At 37.6% G+C, this 14,580-nt stretch overlaps 1 protein-coding gene across 2 annotated transcripts in view; it reads left to right on the forward strand.

Annotated features, from left to right (window-relative positions):
* Positions 1–14,069, forward strand: part of Pgm2 (phosphoglucomutase 2) — a 30,536-nt gene extending 16,467 nt beyond the window's left edge. For both annotated transcript variants that reach the window (XM_027938865.2, XM_027938859.3), the window contains exons 9-14: positions 581–761; positions 856–949; positions 2,451–2,580; positions 3,390–3,579; positions 8,186–8,319; positions 13,608–14,069. In XM_027938865.2, coding sequence (XP_027794666.1) covers positions 581–761; positions 856–949; positions 2,451–2,580; positions 3,390–3,579; positions 8,186–8,319; positions 13,608–13,710 — 832 coding nt within the window. In that variant the 3' untranslated portion in view covers positions 13,711–14,069. The remainder of the gene's footprint in view (positions 1–580; positions 762–855; positions 950–2,450; positions 2,581–3,389; positions 3,580–8,185; positions 8,320–13,607) is intronic.
* The last annotated feature ends 511 nt before the right edge of the window (positions 14,070–14,580 follow it).

A 14,580-nucleotide genomic window follows, 5' to 3' on the forward strand; every position in this document is an offset into this window, starting at 1 on the left:
CATTGACAAGCCTGATGCAGGGAAAATCAACACAGTGTGTATCTGGGATTGAAATTGCTGTTTGTGCTCCTCCCTCATTTTATAATTGATTTTGATGTAACTCTCTCAGTGCCTAACGAGGGCAAAGTACTTTGCTGAGTGCCGGCTTCACGACTCAGTATTTGTCAGTGGGTCTCCTAAGGAACTGTATCTTCAAGGAAATGTTGAATTTAGATGGAACAAATAGAGGGCAATACCTGTGGGGTATTGGCACAGTGTTTAAGACAAGTTTGGCCATTGAGTTTGTACAAAGGAATAGTAAGGAGGTCTATTATGTTTCAAAACCTAAGTTTTTGCAGGTTAAAATAAAGCATTGTGTGTCATCTCTGATACGCTCAATTTGTACAGTCTTCAGAGATGGACTACTTTCCCAGTACACGGTTGCTGCTCACATATTTGTGAAGCGGCAGTCGTTATGTTTCCAATGTGTTTTTTAAGATAGTCTTGCAGAAAGCACAGGGAGGCCTTATCTGCATGATAGTCCTATTCTGCTGGCTTCTAATGCCTTCCTTAAGATCACAAAGTTGAATTTTTATTTCAGTGGTGAATGGAGAGTGTTTTCCGGCAATGAGCTGGGGGCCCTCTTGGGCTGGTGGCTTTTTACTTCTTGGAAAGAGAAGAACCCAGATCGCAATGCCCTGAAAGACATATACATGTTGTCCAGCACCGTCTCCTCCAAAATCTTGCGGGCCATTGCTTTAAAGGAGGGTTTTCATTTTGAGGTAAGGTGTTGGTGGGACTCATCCATGTGTTTTCCTTTCTTTGTCTAATAGAGATCTTAAGACATTTTTTTTTTCTTTTGCATTATCCCTTTAGGAAACATTAACTGGCTTTAAGTGGATGGGAAACAGAGCCAAACAACTCATGGACCAGGGGAAGACTGTCTTATTTGCATTTGAAGAAGCTATTGGTAAGAAGTAGTAATGAGGATCATAGACTCAGTTAATATGTAGGATATAAATAGATGAAAGATTTGAACTTGGGTTCAAAAGATCCATAGTGAAATAAGAGCACACAGTTTACTTTGCTTCTCTGTTGCTCAGATCAAATGTGAAACTGTCCCACTCCAAAATTGGCATCTCATTTTTTTTTAAAAAAAAACAAAGAGGAATATCTTGCAAATAATCAGGCCATCTGCCAACAACTGAAAACAGAACATTATGCACGTGGCTGCGGGTGGCTTGAGAACCCAGCCTAACTGAGTCCACTCCCTTGCAAAAGTGCAAACAAGGATGTTTGCTGAGGCTGTCCAGGGCAAGGGGAAGGCACTGCTCTGGTGCTCCCATCAAAGTCATGGTCACGGGAAACCAAGACCCAGAATGACTGAAGACCCTTGTCCTAATCTGTCAGTATATACAAACAGAAAGGAGAGCTAGTTCTAGAAACACGAACATCAGATGTTTGCACCAGAAATTGTTTAGCTGTTAACTTGGTAAAAGGTTTTGCACATTAGCTTTATTTTTGTTCCTCTGTATATTCCCTGCAGTGCAGCTAATGCACATCATTTATTTAATTGAATGAAGTGCAGTAGCTTAGCCTTTGTATTCTTGTCAGAATTGATTTTCTATAGCTTTTCTTTGTTTTTTTTTTTTTTTAATTGTACATGGACATATGCCTTTATTTGTTTTTTTAATGAGAATTGAACCCAGTGCCTCACACATGCTAGGCAAGCGTTCTGCCACTGAGCCACAAACCCAGCCCCCTATAGTTTTTTTTAAAAATAATATTTTATTAATTGTATATCTGTCACTCAGTGACTCAAAGAAATGGATGACACTGTCCTTGGCCTAGAGCAACTGACAGTTCTAGTTGAGTAATCACACATAGGCATATAGGCCAGGTGTCATGACAATTGTGTGACTATCAAGAGCTGTTGGGTTTGAGAGAAGACAGAGATAGATAATGATTAAAACAATTAGAACCAATTTCATATGATCTGGGAGGACTTGACATGAATCTAATTGATGAGCATCATTTGACGAGGAGGGAAAATCTCACTGGTTATTCCACAAAGACTGCTTGAAGATCTGTTTTGTGCTAGGAACTGGGATAAATTCTTTTTGGGGGGAATGGGGGAATGCCAGGTATTGAACTCAGGGCCGCTTGACCACTGAACCACATCCCCAGCCATATTTTTATGTATTTTACTTAGAGACAGGGTCTCACTGAGTTCCTTAGTGCTTCACTTTTGCTGAGGCTGGCTTTGAACTCACGATCCTCCTGACTCAGCCTCCAGAGGCACCGGGATTGCAGGCATGCACCAGCGCACCCAGCATAAATTCTTAACCATATGGTGGTAAATGTACCACCTCTAATATGCAATAGCCAGGATGCATCCGCATGTGCAGCCTGACGTGGTGTAATAAAGGACTTCACTGCTCAGGGTGTATGTGTGACACGTGTTTCTGCAGGATATATGTGCTGCCCTTTTGTTCTGGACAAAGATGGAGTCAGTGCTGCTGTCATAAGTGCAGAGTTGGCTAGCTTTCTAGCAACCAAGAATTTGTCTCTATCTCAGCAGTTAAAGGCCATCTATGTGGAGTAAGTTTCTATTGACTTTGTTTGACTGGAGTAATATTTTTAAATGTTTTATTGTGTTCTTCTGCATGAGACACTAACATTCTTTCTAATGCTCTTACTTTGGTGATGTGTTCTATTTCTTATGAAAAAAAGATCACCTTTCCTTTTGGTACTTAAGCCACTAATTAATAATTTCATTTGCAATTGCATTTATTCTTAAATGACAACCTTAGTTGAAGAATGTGATTTTAAGTATCCAAGGTCAAAGAAAAATTAAATGTATTCATAATTTATCTTTCCAGTATTTGTAGCAAGTACCAAACTCTGACTATAAGAGTGCAAAAGCAGCCAGAGATATCACACAAAGTAGTGGACGAGGTGTGGCTGTGTTCCAATAAAACAATATTAATTTATAAATATAGTGTGAAGGCCAGGCAGGCATTTGGTGATCCCTGAGACAGATTGTTGGACCTCTTTTTGTGTGTATGTAGCACTGGGGATTGAACCCAGGTTCACTCTACCACTGAGTGACATCCCCAGCACTGCCTGCAAGTTTTTTGAGACAGGATCTCCTAGATTGCCAAGGCTGACCAAATGTATAATTCAAATGTATAATTCTTGTGCCTCAGCCTCCCAGTATCTGGGATTACAGGCTAGTGTCACCATGCCAAACATTGGGCTTCTTTTTAAATACTAGATTATTTCTTTAAAGTTGGTTATGGTTATTTGTTTCATTTATTTTAGAATATACTGGTTGATACATATTCTGTATATGTTCTCCAGAATCATGTGCTGCTCATTTTGTATGACTTTGTAATTTTTTTTGATAGGTATGGCTACCATATTACCAAAGCTTCATATTTTATCTGCCACGATCAAGATACCATTAAAAAATTATTTGGAAACCTGAGAAACTATGATGGGAAGAATAATTATCCCAAAACTTGTGGCAAATTTGAAATTTCTGCCATTAGAGATCTTACAACTGGCTATGATGATAGCCAACCTGATAAAAAAGCTGTGAGTAACATTTACTTTTATCAACTAAAATCTTTTCTATTTATTTTTGGACTCTGGATTTTCAGCTTTTGCTTTCTATCAGCAGTTCTCAGCTGAGGGAGCATCAGAGTCACATAGAGGGCTCCTTCAGACACAGAGTGCTGGGGCCATCCTGGAGTTTCTGATTGAGCAGGTCTAGGATGGGCTAGGATGGGCTAGTAATTTGCATGCGATGAAGATGTTGACACAATCAGTCCATCCTTTGGGAACCACTACTTTTCTTCTTTTTCTTATTTTTTTCTTCTTTTCTTACTTTTTTTTTTTTTTTTTTTTTGTGGTACTGAGATGGAACTCAGGGACAGTCAATCACTGAGCTACACCCCAGGACCTTTTTTTTTTTTTTTCTATTTGTTCTTTTTAGTTACACGTGACAGTGGAATTATTTTGATATCTCATACGAACATAGAGTGCAACTTCCCTTTTTTGTGTTGTACAAGATATGGAGTTACACTGGTTCATATATGAACGTACGAAAGTTATGTCTATTCATTCTACTGTCTTTCCCATTTCCACCTTTCCTTCCTTCACCCCTCCCTCCCTCCCTCAAGCAATCTGGTGAAACTCCACTCCACTCACCACCCCCCACCTATTGGGAGTCAGCATCCACATATCAGTTTAATTTCCCATGTGACTTTGGTTTTAGTGTAATTTTTTTTTTTTTTTTTTTGTGATGCTGGGGATTGAACCCAGGGCCTTGTGCATGCAAGGCAAGCACTCTACCAACTGAGCTATATCCCCAGCCCCAAGCATCCGCATATCAGAGAGAACATTCGGCCTTTGATTTTGGGGGATTGGCTTATTTCACTTATCATGATAGTCTCCAGTTCCATCCATTTACTGGCAAATGCCATAATTTTATTATTCTTTATGGCTGATTAATAGTCCACTGTGTATATACACCACATTTCCTTTATCCATTCATCTGTTGAAGGGCACCTAGGTTGGTTTCATAGCTTAGCTATTGTGAATTGAGCTGCTATGAACATTGATGTGGCCACGTCACTATATTATGCTGATTTTAAGTCTTTTGGCTATATAGCAAGAAGTGGGATAACTGGATCAAATGGTGGTTCCATTCCAAGTTTTCTGAGGAATCTGCATACTGCTTTGCAGTGTAGTTGTACCAATTTGCAGTCCTACCAACAATGTGTGAATATACCATTTTCCCCACATCCTTGCCAACATTTGTTATTACTTGTATCCTTGATAATTGCCATTTGACTGGAGTGAGATGAAATCTCAGCCCAGTACCATTTTTCTACATTATTTTGAGACAGGATCTTTCTAAGTTGCCAAGATTGGCATCAAACTTGGGATCCTCCTGCCTCAGCCTCCCAAGTAGTTGGAATTATAGCCTCCCTTGGTCCCTCCTGGCTTCGACTACTTGCTTTCTAGTTAATTTTACCCTGTTCTCTGAATGTATGGAACTGTGAGCTGAAAAACCTTGAGTTCACCTTCTTTACACCATGTGGCTCCTCCATCGGAGCCAGGAAGAGTTGCTGGCTCTGGCCAGAGGTTGGGAGAAGAAGTGTAAGAATATCCTTATGAGATGTTAGATGTCTTCTTTGATACTTACCTTTGTATGTATCTTATTTTCATCTGCCCACAAAATTTTTTTAAGAGATAAATAATATTAAAATAGTTACGATGAAACATTGGGACAAGCACTTCCCTCTCAGTTGGTATTCCTGGAGTTTATTTCCAAATTTCTAAATAATATGATGTTTTGACTATCGGGGTTAGACTTTATTAATTTTTTTACCATGGAGATAAGGATCTAGTTCTTTCATTTCCCACATTTGATTCTCCCTCTCTCTGTCCTCACAGTAAATTTACATCTCACCCTGCTGGTTAAATCAGATTCTCAGCTTCTATGATTATGACTAGTAACTGCAGTAGCCTGCTTAGCTGAGCAGTGTATTTTTTTATTAGGTTTCCATAATTTATATTAAAAAAATTATGTTCCCTGTAATGAATAGTTGCTCTGTCCCTTTATATGCCTGGATTTCCATGTAATTATTACCAGTTGTTCTCAAATTTTCTGGATACCTCCCAATAGTGTGTGTCACACGTCCCATGGATTCAGCTCTTCTGTGGCTCTGTTTTGTTTCCAGTGGCTTCCTTCCTGGCCTCTCTTGGTCCCTCCATCTGGGCCGACCCAGCTGCTCTCTAGGTCGAGGGCACAGCTGTAGTCCTGGGAATGCAGTTGACAGCGTTGGGTCCCTTGCTCCTGACCTCATGTCTTCCTCTTTCTATATTTATTTTTCTAGATCACATTCACTAATTGTTTCCTGAGAAAAAGTGAATAGGATAGAAATTTTTGGAGGCGATTAGTTCTGAAAATGCCTCACTGCTGCCTGTGCTTGATTGACTCAGTTTTGGAAGCCGGTTGCTGGTTGGCTAGCGGATGTCACAGTGGCACTCACTCATCCCCTCCAAATGGTGGGGGTCCCAGCGTGCTGCACACTGGGTGTTAAGGCCACACTGGGTCACTTCCTTGCAACTTGGGTTTTTGAGGTTTTTTTTCCTCTTTGGGAAGATTTTAGGAACTTTTCTGTAAACTTCATGTTCTAAGATTTCTCAGTGATGCAGGTTTGTTTCTCTGGGTACTTGGTGGTTCTGTTTTGGTCTATGGAATCATTTCTTCTAAGTTTTCTTGGTTATGTGTTGAGGAAGGGGCTTGTTGGTTGTTTGTAAAATAACTTCACTTCCTTGAAGAGTTTCTAGACAGACTCTGGCTCTCCAGGATGCACGTTCTACTTATCTTATTTTTTTTTTCCTTTCCTGTTTTCTGTCTTTATCTTCCTCTACTTTGGGGATGGGGGAAATATTTGAGATTGAACCCAGGGGTTCTTAACCACTGAGCCACATCCCCAGCCCTTTTTTATATTTTATTTGGAGACAGGGTCTCGCTAAGTGGCATAAGACCTTGCTCAGTTGCTGAGGCTGGCTTTGAACTCACCATCCTCCTGCCTCAGCCTCCCGAGCCACTGGGATTACAGGTTTGCCCTACTATACCCAGGCTTCCTCTACTTTTGAGGAGATTTCCTCAACTTTAACTTTCAGTGCTTCTGTTGACTGTTTATTTCAGCCCTTACTCTAACATTCAAAATGGCAGGCTATTATTCTTATTTTATATATGCCATATATAATCTCTCTAAGGATGTTAGTTATAGTTATACCTTTTTAAAAATGTAGATCCCCCTGCCCTATTGTCTTTATTTCCTGAAAGTTCTTTTGGGTTTTTTTTCCCCGTTTGTTTTGGACATTGTCATTTTTCCAGTGTTTTTTCCCAGGTGTCTGCTGGTCCCTAACTATCCTTTGAATGCTTAAAAGCTGATTGGAAGCTCTGTATATGTGTACACCTCAAATGACTTACTTCACTCCAAGGATATTGGGCAGCAAGTCAGCTTTTTTAAGGGGACCCTCATCTGGGGCTGTTTGGCTGCTCCGGGGAAGTCCAAGCCTGGTGTATTGCCTTAAAGCTCTAAGCCAAGGCTCTGGAACATGCTGGGGGAAGGCTGAGGACCTTAATCCCTTTTAACCATATCATCCACTCCATGGTGCCTGGTTCCCCGCTTCTGAGACATTCTGGTTCAGGCCCCAGAGAATTGAAGCATCTTCTGCAGGGATGGAGAAGAGCTGGCTCCCTGGCCCATGTGGGCTGGGGGTACGGAGCTGGGTAGATCCAGTAGGTTCTTTTCAACACTGCCCCCCTTTTCGCCTCCTGCCTCATACTTTGTGTACCTGGTGCCTCTAGTTCTTGAGATTGGCTGGGATTCTGCATAGCATGCACACTCCAACTGCTTCCTGTCTGTGTCTCCTGCTCAGGGACTACGATGTCACTGGCACAGGTCCCATCACCCCAGTTCTGCAACTCCATCTGTTTTCTGACTTCCACAATTGGTTGGCAACCCATCAACTGCTCTCTTCTTTTCCTGCTTGCCCTTATGTGTATGTTTCTGAAAATACTTCCACTCTAATTTTAGTAATTTGGGGAGCTATCAACTATAAATTCATATGCCCAAAACTTTATATTAAAAAAAGAATTGCTGGGCACAGTGCACACACCTTAATCCCAGTGAGTTGGGAGGCTGAGGCAAAAGGATTGCAAGTTCAAGGCCAGCCTCTGCAACTTCCTGAGACCCTAGGGATGTAGTTCAGTGGTAAAGTGCTCCTGGATTCAATCCCCAATACCAAAAAATAAAAATAAAAAATCTTATAGACTTTTTTTGGTAAAATTTCACTTAGCAACAGTGAGATATGGCCTAATTTTTTTGTAGTACATTATTAATATGTTTAAGTTCATTGCCTATGAAATGATATGCTTTAATGTGAATGAAAACTTTGTAACATTAGTAGATCTAGGGCGGTAAAAAGCTGGCACCCTAAATTTCTTACTATGTCTTTCACATGGAGAACATTTTCTGATTTCCCCAAAAATATTCTTTTCTAACCAATATATTGGTTTGGCATTTATTTTCTTGCTTATCCAGGGGAGAATATTAGTTAAACCAGTCTGGTTTGTTACTTGCTAAATGTGCAATGTGTTTAAATTGATTCCTAGGTTCTTCCTACAAGCAAAAGCAGCCAAATGATCACCTTTACCTTTGCTAATGGAGGCGTGGCCACCATGCGGACCAGCGGAACAGAGCCCAAAATCAAGTACTATGCAGAGCTGTGTGCACCCCCTGGAAACAGGTATGACACGGGTAGCAGCTGATGGGACTTTTGTTCCCCAGGCTTCCTAGTTGGTTCAGTTCAAGTATGAAATTAAAATTTTCATCTTTCCAGTGTGTAGTTTAATTGGAAATTGTGGTGATGATGTGATAGTAACAACTGTTTGAGCATCCAGGGATAAGAGTGCTCTTTCTTACCTACTTATTTCTCTCCTACCTTTTATTTGGGGAAATCACATCCCTAATTTCAGCTCTAGTAATAAAACTTCCTTTTTCTGAGTATTTTCATTGGTAACTGCTATCCGTAAATTTTTATTCTTCTTGAAAAAGGGACAGTCTTCCTGTGTCTCTGATATAATTAATTAAAATTTCTTCCACATACTCTCAATAAATACCCTTGAGGATCTATACAGGTTTGAGCCAGGAATAAAGAGTCCCTGCCACCAAAGAGCTGAGGGCTTAGTGGCTTCAGGGTCAGGTTTCTGTGATCTCAGCAAAAAGTTGAAGTGGACACCTTCCAACCAAAGTGTCCTAGGCACAGGTAAATATGGTACTGTGTACCTACTTAATACTGAACTAACTGGCACTTCCCTATTCAGGATATGATGGAGAATCAGCACAATTTTTTTCTAAAGGTTCATTAAGCCACTGCTGCCCAATAGAAATAAAATGGACCATATATGCAGTTAAGAACTTTCTGCTAACCAGATTTTAAAACAATGAAAAAAACAGGTGAAATTAATTCTAATAATATATTGAATTTAATATATGTGCAACATATAATCCACATAAACAATTTTTGAGATGTTTTACATTTTTTTTAAAAAGTACTTGACAGTCTTCAAAATTCATTCAGTATATGCACTTACAGTGTATCTCAACTTGAAGCTCTATTTTTATTGGATATATTTCTTCTGTATTTAGAATTCATAAATTTTGCAATAGAAAGAGTAATTTTGATATCCAGATTATGCCAATAACAGAATCAAGTGTCAGTTTTAATTTTAAATTTTGGGGCAAAAACTCAACCATTAAGCAAACATGTAACAGTTCATTTCCTAACAATTCATGATTATCAACATTTTACTGTAGTATTATATAGGTATCAGTGTTTCCTTGTGGTTAAATAATAAGCTGTCTGTTACTATATTGAGTATGGTCTTCCATAGACATTTCTTTGTAATTCTCATTCCTACTTCAGGTTTTCAAACCCTAGGCATCATTCCAAATGAACATCAGTTCAGTTTAAGGATCTGTTTTCTCCCTGTCTTTGTCTTCTCTTTTTTCAATATCCTTGAAGTGTATTCAATATTTCAGAATATTTTCCTTTAATAACAACAATAATGTTTAAGAGTATAAACTATTTAAACTTTTCACATGGCTTATTGACTGGACTTCAAGTATTTGTTTATAAGTTGATGGAAAAACTGAAAATCTGTCCTTGTATTATATTTATTGAAATGTTGGCCAGTAAGTAGAACATCCTGACTCAAGCAAAACACCAGCCTACCCAGTGTACAACAGCAGTGAATCCATGACCAAGACGCTTAAATATTATTAATATGTTTTATATCATGGATCTCATGTATTCATAGAATTCTGAAGCCTGCTAATCGTTTAGAATAGAAAATCCTTTTCAAGTATAAGTCCTGGTGTTTATTTATTTATTTTTCTTTTTTTTTCTATGTATTTATTTATTTTGCATTACAATTCTTAATATACCATTATACAATAATTTATCATATCTTTGATTATATATAAGGTATGTTGACACCAAGTCCTGGTGTTTAAAAGCGGTTTTGTTAGCAATGATCTTAGTTTTGTCCAACTTTTTATTTCAAATGTGGACCTCTTTCAAAGCTGAATTTGAAAACAGTGGCAGTGTTAAGAAGATAATTTATATGAGTAAAATTAATTTGGTTGCTGAGAGTTCTGAACAAATAGAGCTCAGGTATGTCATTTTGAAGACTGAGACATTAGAGTTTTATCCTTGAGGATAAAATAAACCTTTGACAAAGTTTGTACTTTATATAACAAATGTGTGAATTCTCAGACTGAATAATCTAAGGGACTATACAACAGAGTAGGCATTGGTGGAAACATTTATACCCAGTCAGCTTGAGAATTCTCAAATAAACCCTACTACTGAGAAATCAAGATGGCAGTCCACTATGGGGGATTGAGGAAAATACACCAGAGTGCTGTGATAATATACAACCCAGACAGCAAGAAGTTGAGTTGGTTCTTTTAACAGCAATTCCATGAAAGAATGAAGACATAGGTTTCTTACCCACACAAATGGACTGTGGATTTGACTTTCTCAAGACTTTGAGTATCATTACAACAGTGCATTTTGAGCTTTTTAGAAGAAAAATGGCCTACTAACACAGATGGTAGTTTGTATGCCTGGAATTTTTTGCATTTTGATTTATTTGAGTATAACCTCATGGAAAATTAACTTTAACAAAATTTCTAACACCTAAACATTTTCAGACATGAAAATAGCAAAATAATAATGTAGCAAACCCACATACCCCTCACCTAGGACAGGGGTTGACACACTTCCTGTAAATAGTCAGATAGTGAACACCTCAGGTTTGCTGCCTGGGTGGTTTCTGCTGCAGTTGCTCAGCTGTGCTATCGCAGTGCAGAATCAACTGTATACACAAAGCAATGGATACTATTGTATCCCAATAAAACTTTATTTACAAAAACAGACCATGAGGCGCAGTTTGCTGACCCCAACCTAGACTCAGGCTTTGTTAACATCTTGCGGTATTTGCTGTCTCTCACCATATGTTATATATATATATATTTTTGAGCCATTTGAAAGTATACTTTCAAATGATACTTCATTCCTAAATATTTCAATATGCATCTTCTAGGAACAAGGCCACTCCCTTAATATCTCAATGTTATTAGATGATAATTGTAGTAAGGAGGGTTCCAATAGCCAATAGAATAGAGATTTATTGCAAGGATTTATCTTAGGTCATTTTGGAGGCTGGTGAGGCACATCTGAGATCCATAGGGCAACTCTCCAGAAGGCAGGCTAGTATTCTTAGGCATGGTTCCACGTTGCAGTCACAGGTTAAATTCTTCAGGAAAAGCTTTTAATATCTTTTAGGATCTGACTCATCCAGATAGTCTAGGATACACTCCTTCATTTTAAGTCAACTGGTTATAAAAGGTTAATCACATCTACAAAATACCTTGTATTTTGAATTTGAATAACTGCGGGCAAATTCAAACTTGTTTGAAAGTCCCAAGTGTCATTTAGCTTACATGGTTTTTCATGATTTTAGAGAAAAACAAGTGCCTAATATATGATACTTTGTATACACTTCTATAAAGTGCTCCAGACTTGGATTTTCCAGAAAAGGGGATTCCTCATCCTGGTTTTAGTGGTCATAGATGGTATCCTGTTCTTTTTTAAAATGTTGTGAAATTTTCTCACACTTTAATTTAAAAAATGGAACATTTTAGTGATTAGGATGAGGAATAGTAGACAAATTTTTTTTTTATTTATTTTTTTAGTTTTCGGTGGACACAACATCTTTGTTTGTATGTGGTGCTGAGGATCGAACCCGGGCCTCACGCATGCCAGGCGAGCACGCTACCGCTTGAGCCACATCCCCAGCCCCTAGACAAAATTTAAAAATATATATTTTTTTTTTAGTTGTAGACAGACACAATACCTTTATTTTATTTATTTATTTTTATGTGGTGCTGAGGATACAACCCAGTGTCTCACACGTGCCAGGCAAGTGCTCTACCACTGAGCCACAACCTCAGTCCCAGTAAGACAAAACTTTAGTTTTAGGAATTACAGTATCAGTAAGCCATATGCAGTAGTACTGATTTTTTTTTCCCCTACACAGAAGAAACACAATATCAGAAACATGACAAATCGGTGTGGAAAGGAATCAATATGCATATGTACCATAGCTTTAAAACCAAACTTGATTAATAAATAAGAAGTAGTAAATTCAGTGAGTTTTAGTTTTCAGTTTTGTGGGTTTTTTAAATATAATTATTGTGTACCTTCTTGAGAACTATTATTTTCTTCAAAGCACATTTATGGAGAAGGAAAAAAATTATAATTCATATGCATTTATGAAGCATAATTACTGTATATATTGCCAATAGGGATAAAAATAATTATAATGATAGCTACATTTATTGAGGTCTTTGGACCAGGTTCTGTGCTAATTACTTTATATAATATATCTCAATCTGTACAACAACTCTCCTGAGAAGGTAAAGTCTTTATCTCAATTTTACAAATGAGGAATCTGGGCCTAAGAGAACCTAAGCCACTTGCCCAAGGGCACATAACTAGCACCGGAGTACAGCCAGAATCAATGTCGGCAATGAAATTGATTGCTTTAATCATACTGCCTAGCTATAGCAATGTAAAAATGACTTTACCTAATTACAGAGATTGCCATTTCCACTCAAATAAACTTTGCATATAAATTTTGCAGATAATCAAATATAAAGTAATTGACTGATGGAAAATGTGATGGTTTGAAGGGTTTAGTTTTCACGTTCAGCCTTGTGGTTTTAGGTGTTCAGAGTCACTCACTAGACTCTATAAGCTGCTAGAAACCTGTTTAACTGTGAGTCCATTTTATCTGTTGTATAATATTTCCCACTTGATCCTTGAAAACTTGATTTTCTTAGCATGATCAATTGCCCTAGATTTTTGTTTATACTTTAGTGGTGATGATTTTGTTCTGGAGGTAGATAAATAATAAGAAAACACTGGGGGCCCTTTTCTTGGTATTTGACTGCGGGCACCTGCGAGGAGATTCCCACCCATGTCCATTCTAGGAAGGACATCATCAGGATAAGCATCATCAGGAATATTTGAAGCCTAGGACCCTGAGGACTTCACAGAGCTGTCATTCATAAAAGTTTAGCAGGAGTTAATAGCAATTGGGATCAAGAAGGCTTACACTTTTAGGTATAAACACTATATATCTTTTAGGGATGATAGGCCAAAATTTGTGTTTCTTGAAAAATCTTAGGAGAAGAGCAAGGGCTAGCTTTGTTTATAGTCAAGAACTTAGAAAAACCTTTAGGGAAAATAATACATGTTGTCTCATGGGATTTTTTTTGCCTAAGTCAACAAATGTGTTCCCATGAATAGTCACTGGAGTTCTGTTGTTTTTTTTGTTTTTTTTTTTTCTGATTTAGTCCCTCTCTTAAAGTTAAATTTCAGTGTCACTTGATCTATGAAGGGAGCTTTTAATATGTTCTTAGGAATAATCCATTAATCTGGATTTTTTTCTCCTTATTTTCCAGTGATCCTGAGCAGCTAAAGAAGGAACTGAATGAACTAGTCAATGCTATTGAAGAAAATTTTTTCCAGCCACAAAAGTATAATCTGCAGCCAAAATCAGAGTGAAATATTTCACCCACTTTTACCTCCAACTAAACTGAACTGGATTTTTTTTTCCCCAGTACTGGGGATTGAACCCAGGGCCTTATGTATACTAGGCAAATGCTCTACCACTGAGTTATATCTCCAATACTTTTTAAACTTGATTTCTTTAACCAATATTTTTGAAGACCAAATGAATCACATTATCACTATAAAAGTATTTGTATATTTTAAACAGATCTACATTCCTCATTGCTTCATGTTTGATCCTTAAGGTGACTAAAGAAAACATAACCTAGCAAACTAACATCCCTATTAAAATGTTAAGCTTGGGCATTTTCTGAATTTTTACAATTTTAAAAATAAATAACTTTCAAAAACCAGATTGTAATCAATATGCCTTAATTTGCATAAATGTGTGTTTTCTGTTGAAATAATCAAAAACCTTGTACAATTACTAAATTCTGGGATGTCATATGTAGGATAGCCATGTTTTAGGTATATGTACATATATGTTTCTATCAATTACTTATAAATTAAAATAATAGGTCAAATGTTGTATTCATGTTTGGGAAAATACAATTCATCAAAACCCATAAAGTGAAACAAAATGTACTTTAAAAATATAAGGCTTTTTTTTACGTTTATTTTATTTATTTACTTGTTTGTTTTAGTACTAAGGATTAAACCCAGCGCCTCGTACATGCTAAGCAAGTGCTGTATACTGAACTGAAATACATCTCCAGACCCTTTCTTTTATTAAAGCAAATGGTGCCATTATTATTATTAATGGTTACTAACAGGTTTAGAACAATGAAGATGTATAATACTATTGACAGTCATTTTGCTAAAGTCAGGGGAGAAGATAATTTATATTTTCATGATTCACAGTTT

This window comes from Marmota flaviventris, chromosome 7, assembly GCF_047511675.1.
Source record: "Marmota flaviventris isolate mMarFla1 chromosome 7, mMarFla1.hap1, whole genome shotgun sequence".
In the NCBI taxonomy this organism is placed as follows: Eukaryota; Metazoa; Chordata; class Mammalia; order Rodentia; family Sciuridae; genus Marmota; species Marmota flaviventris.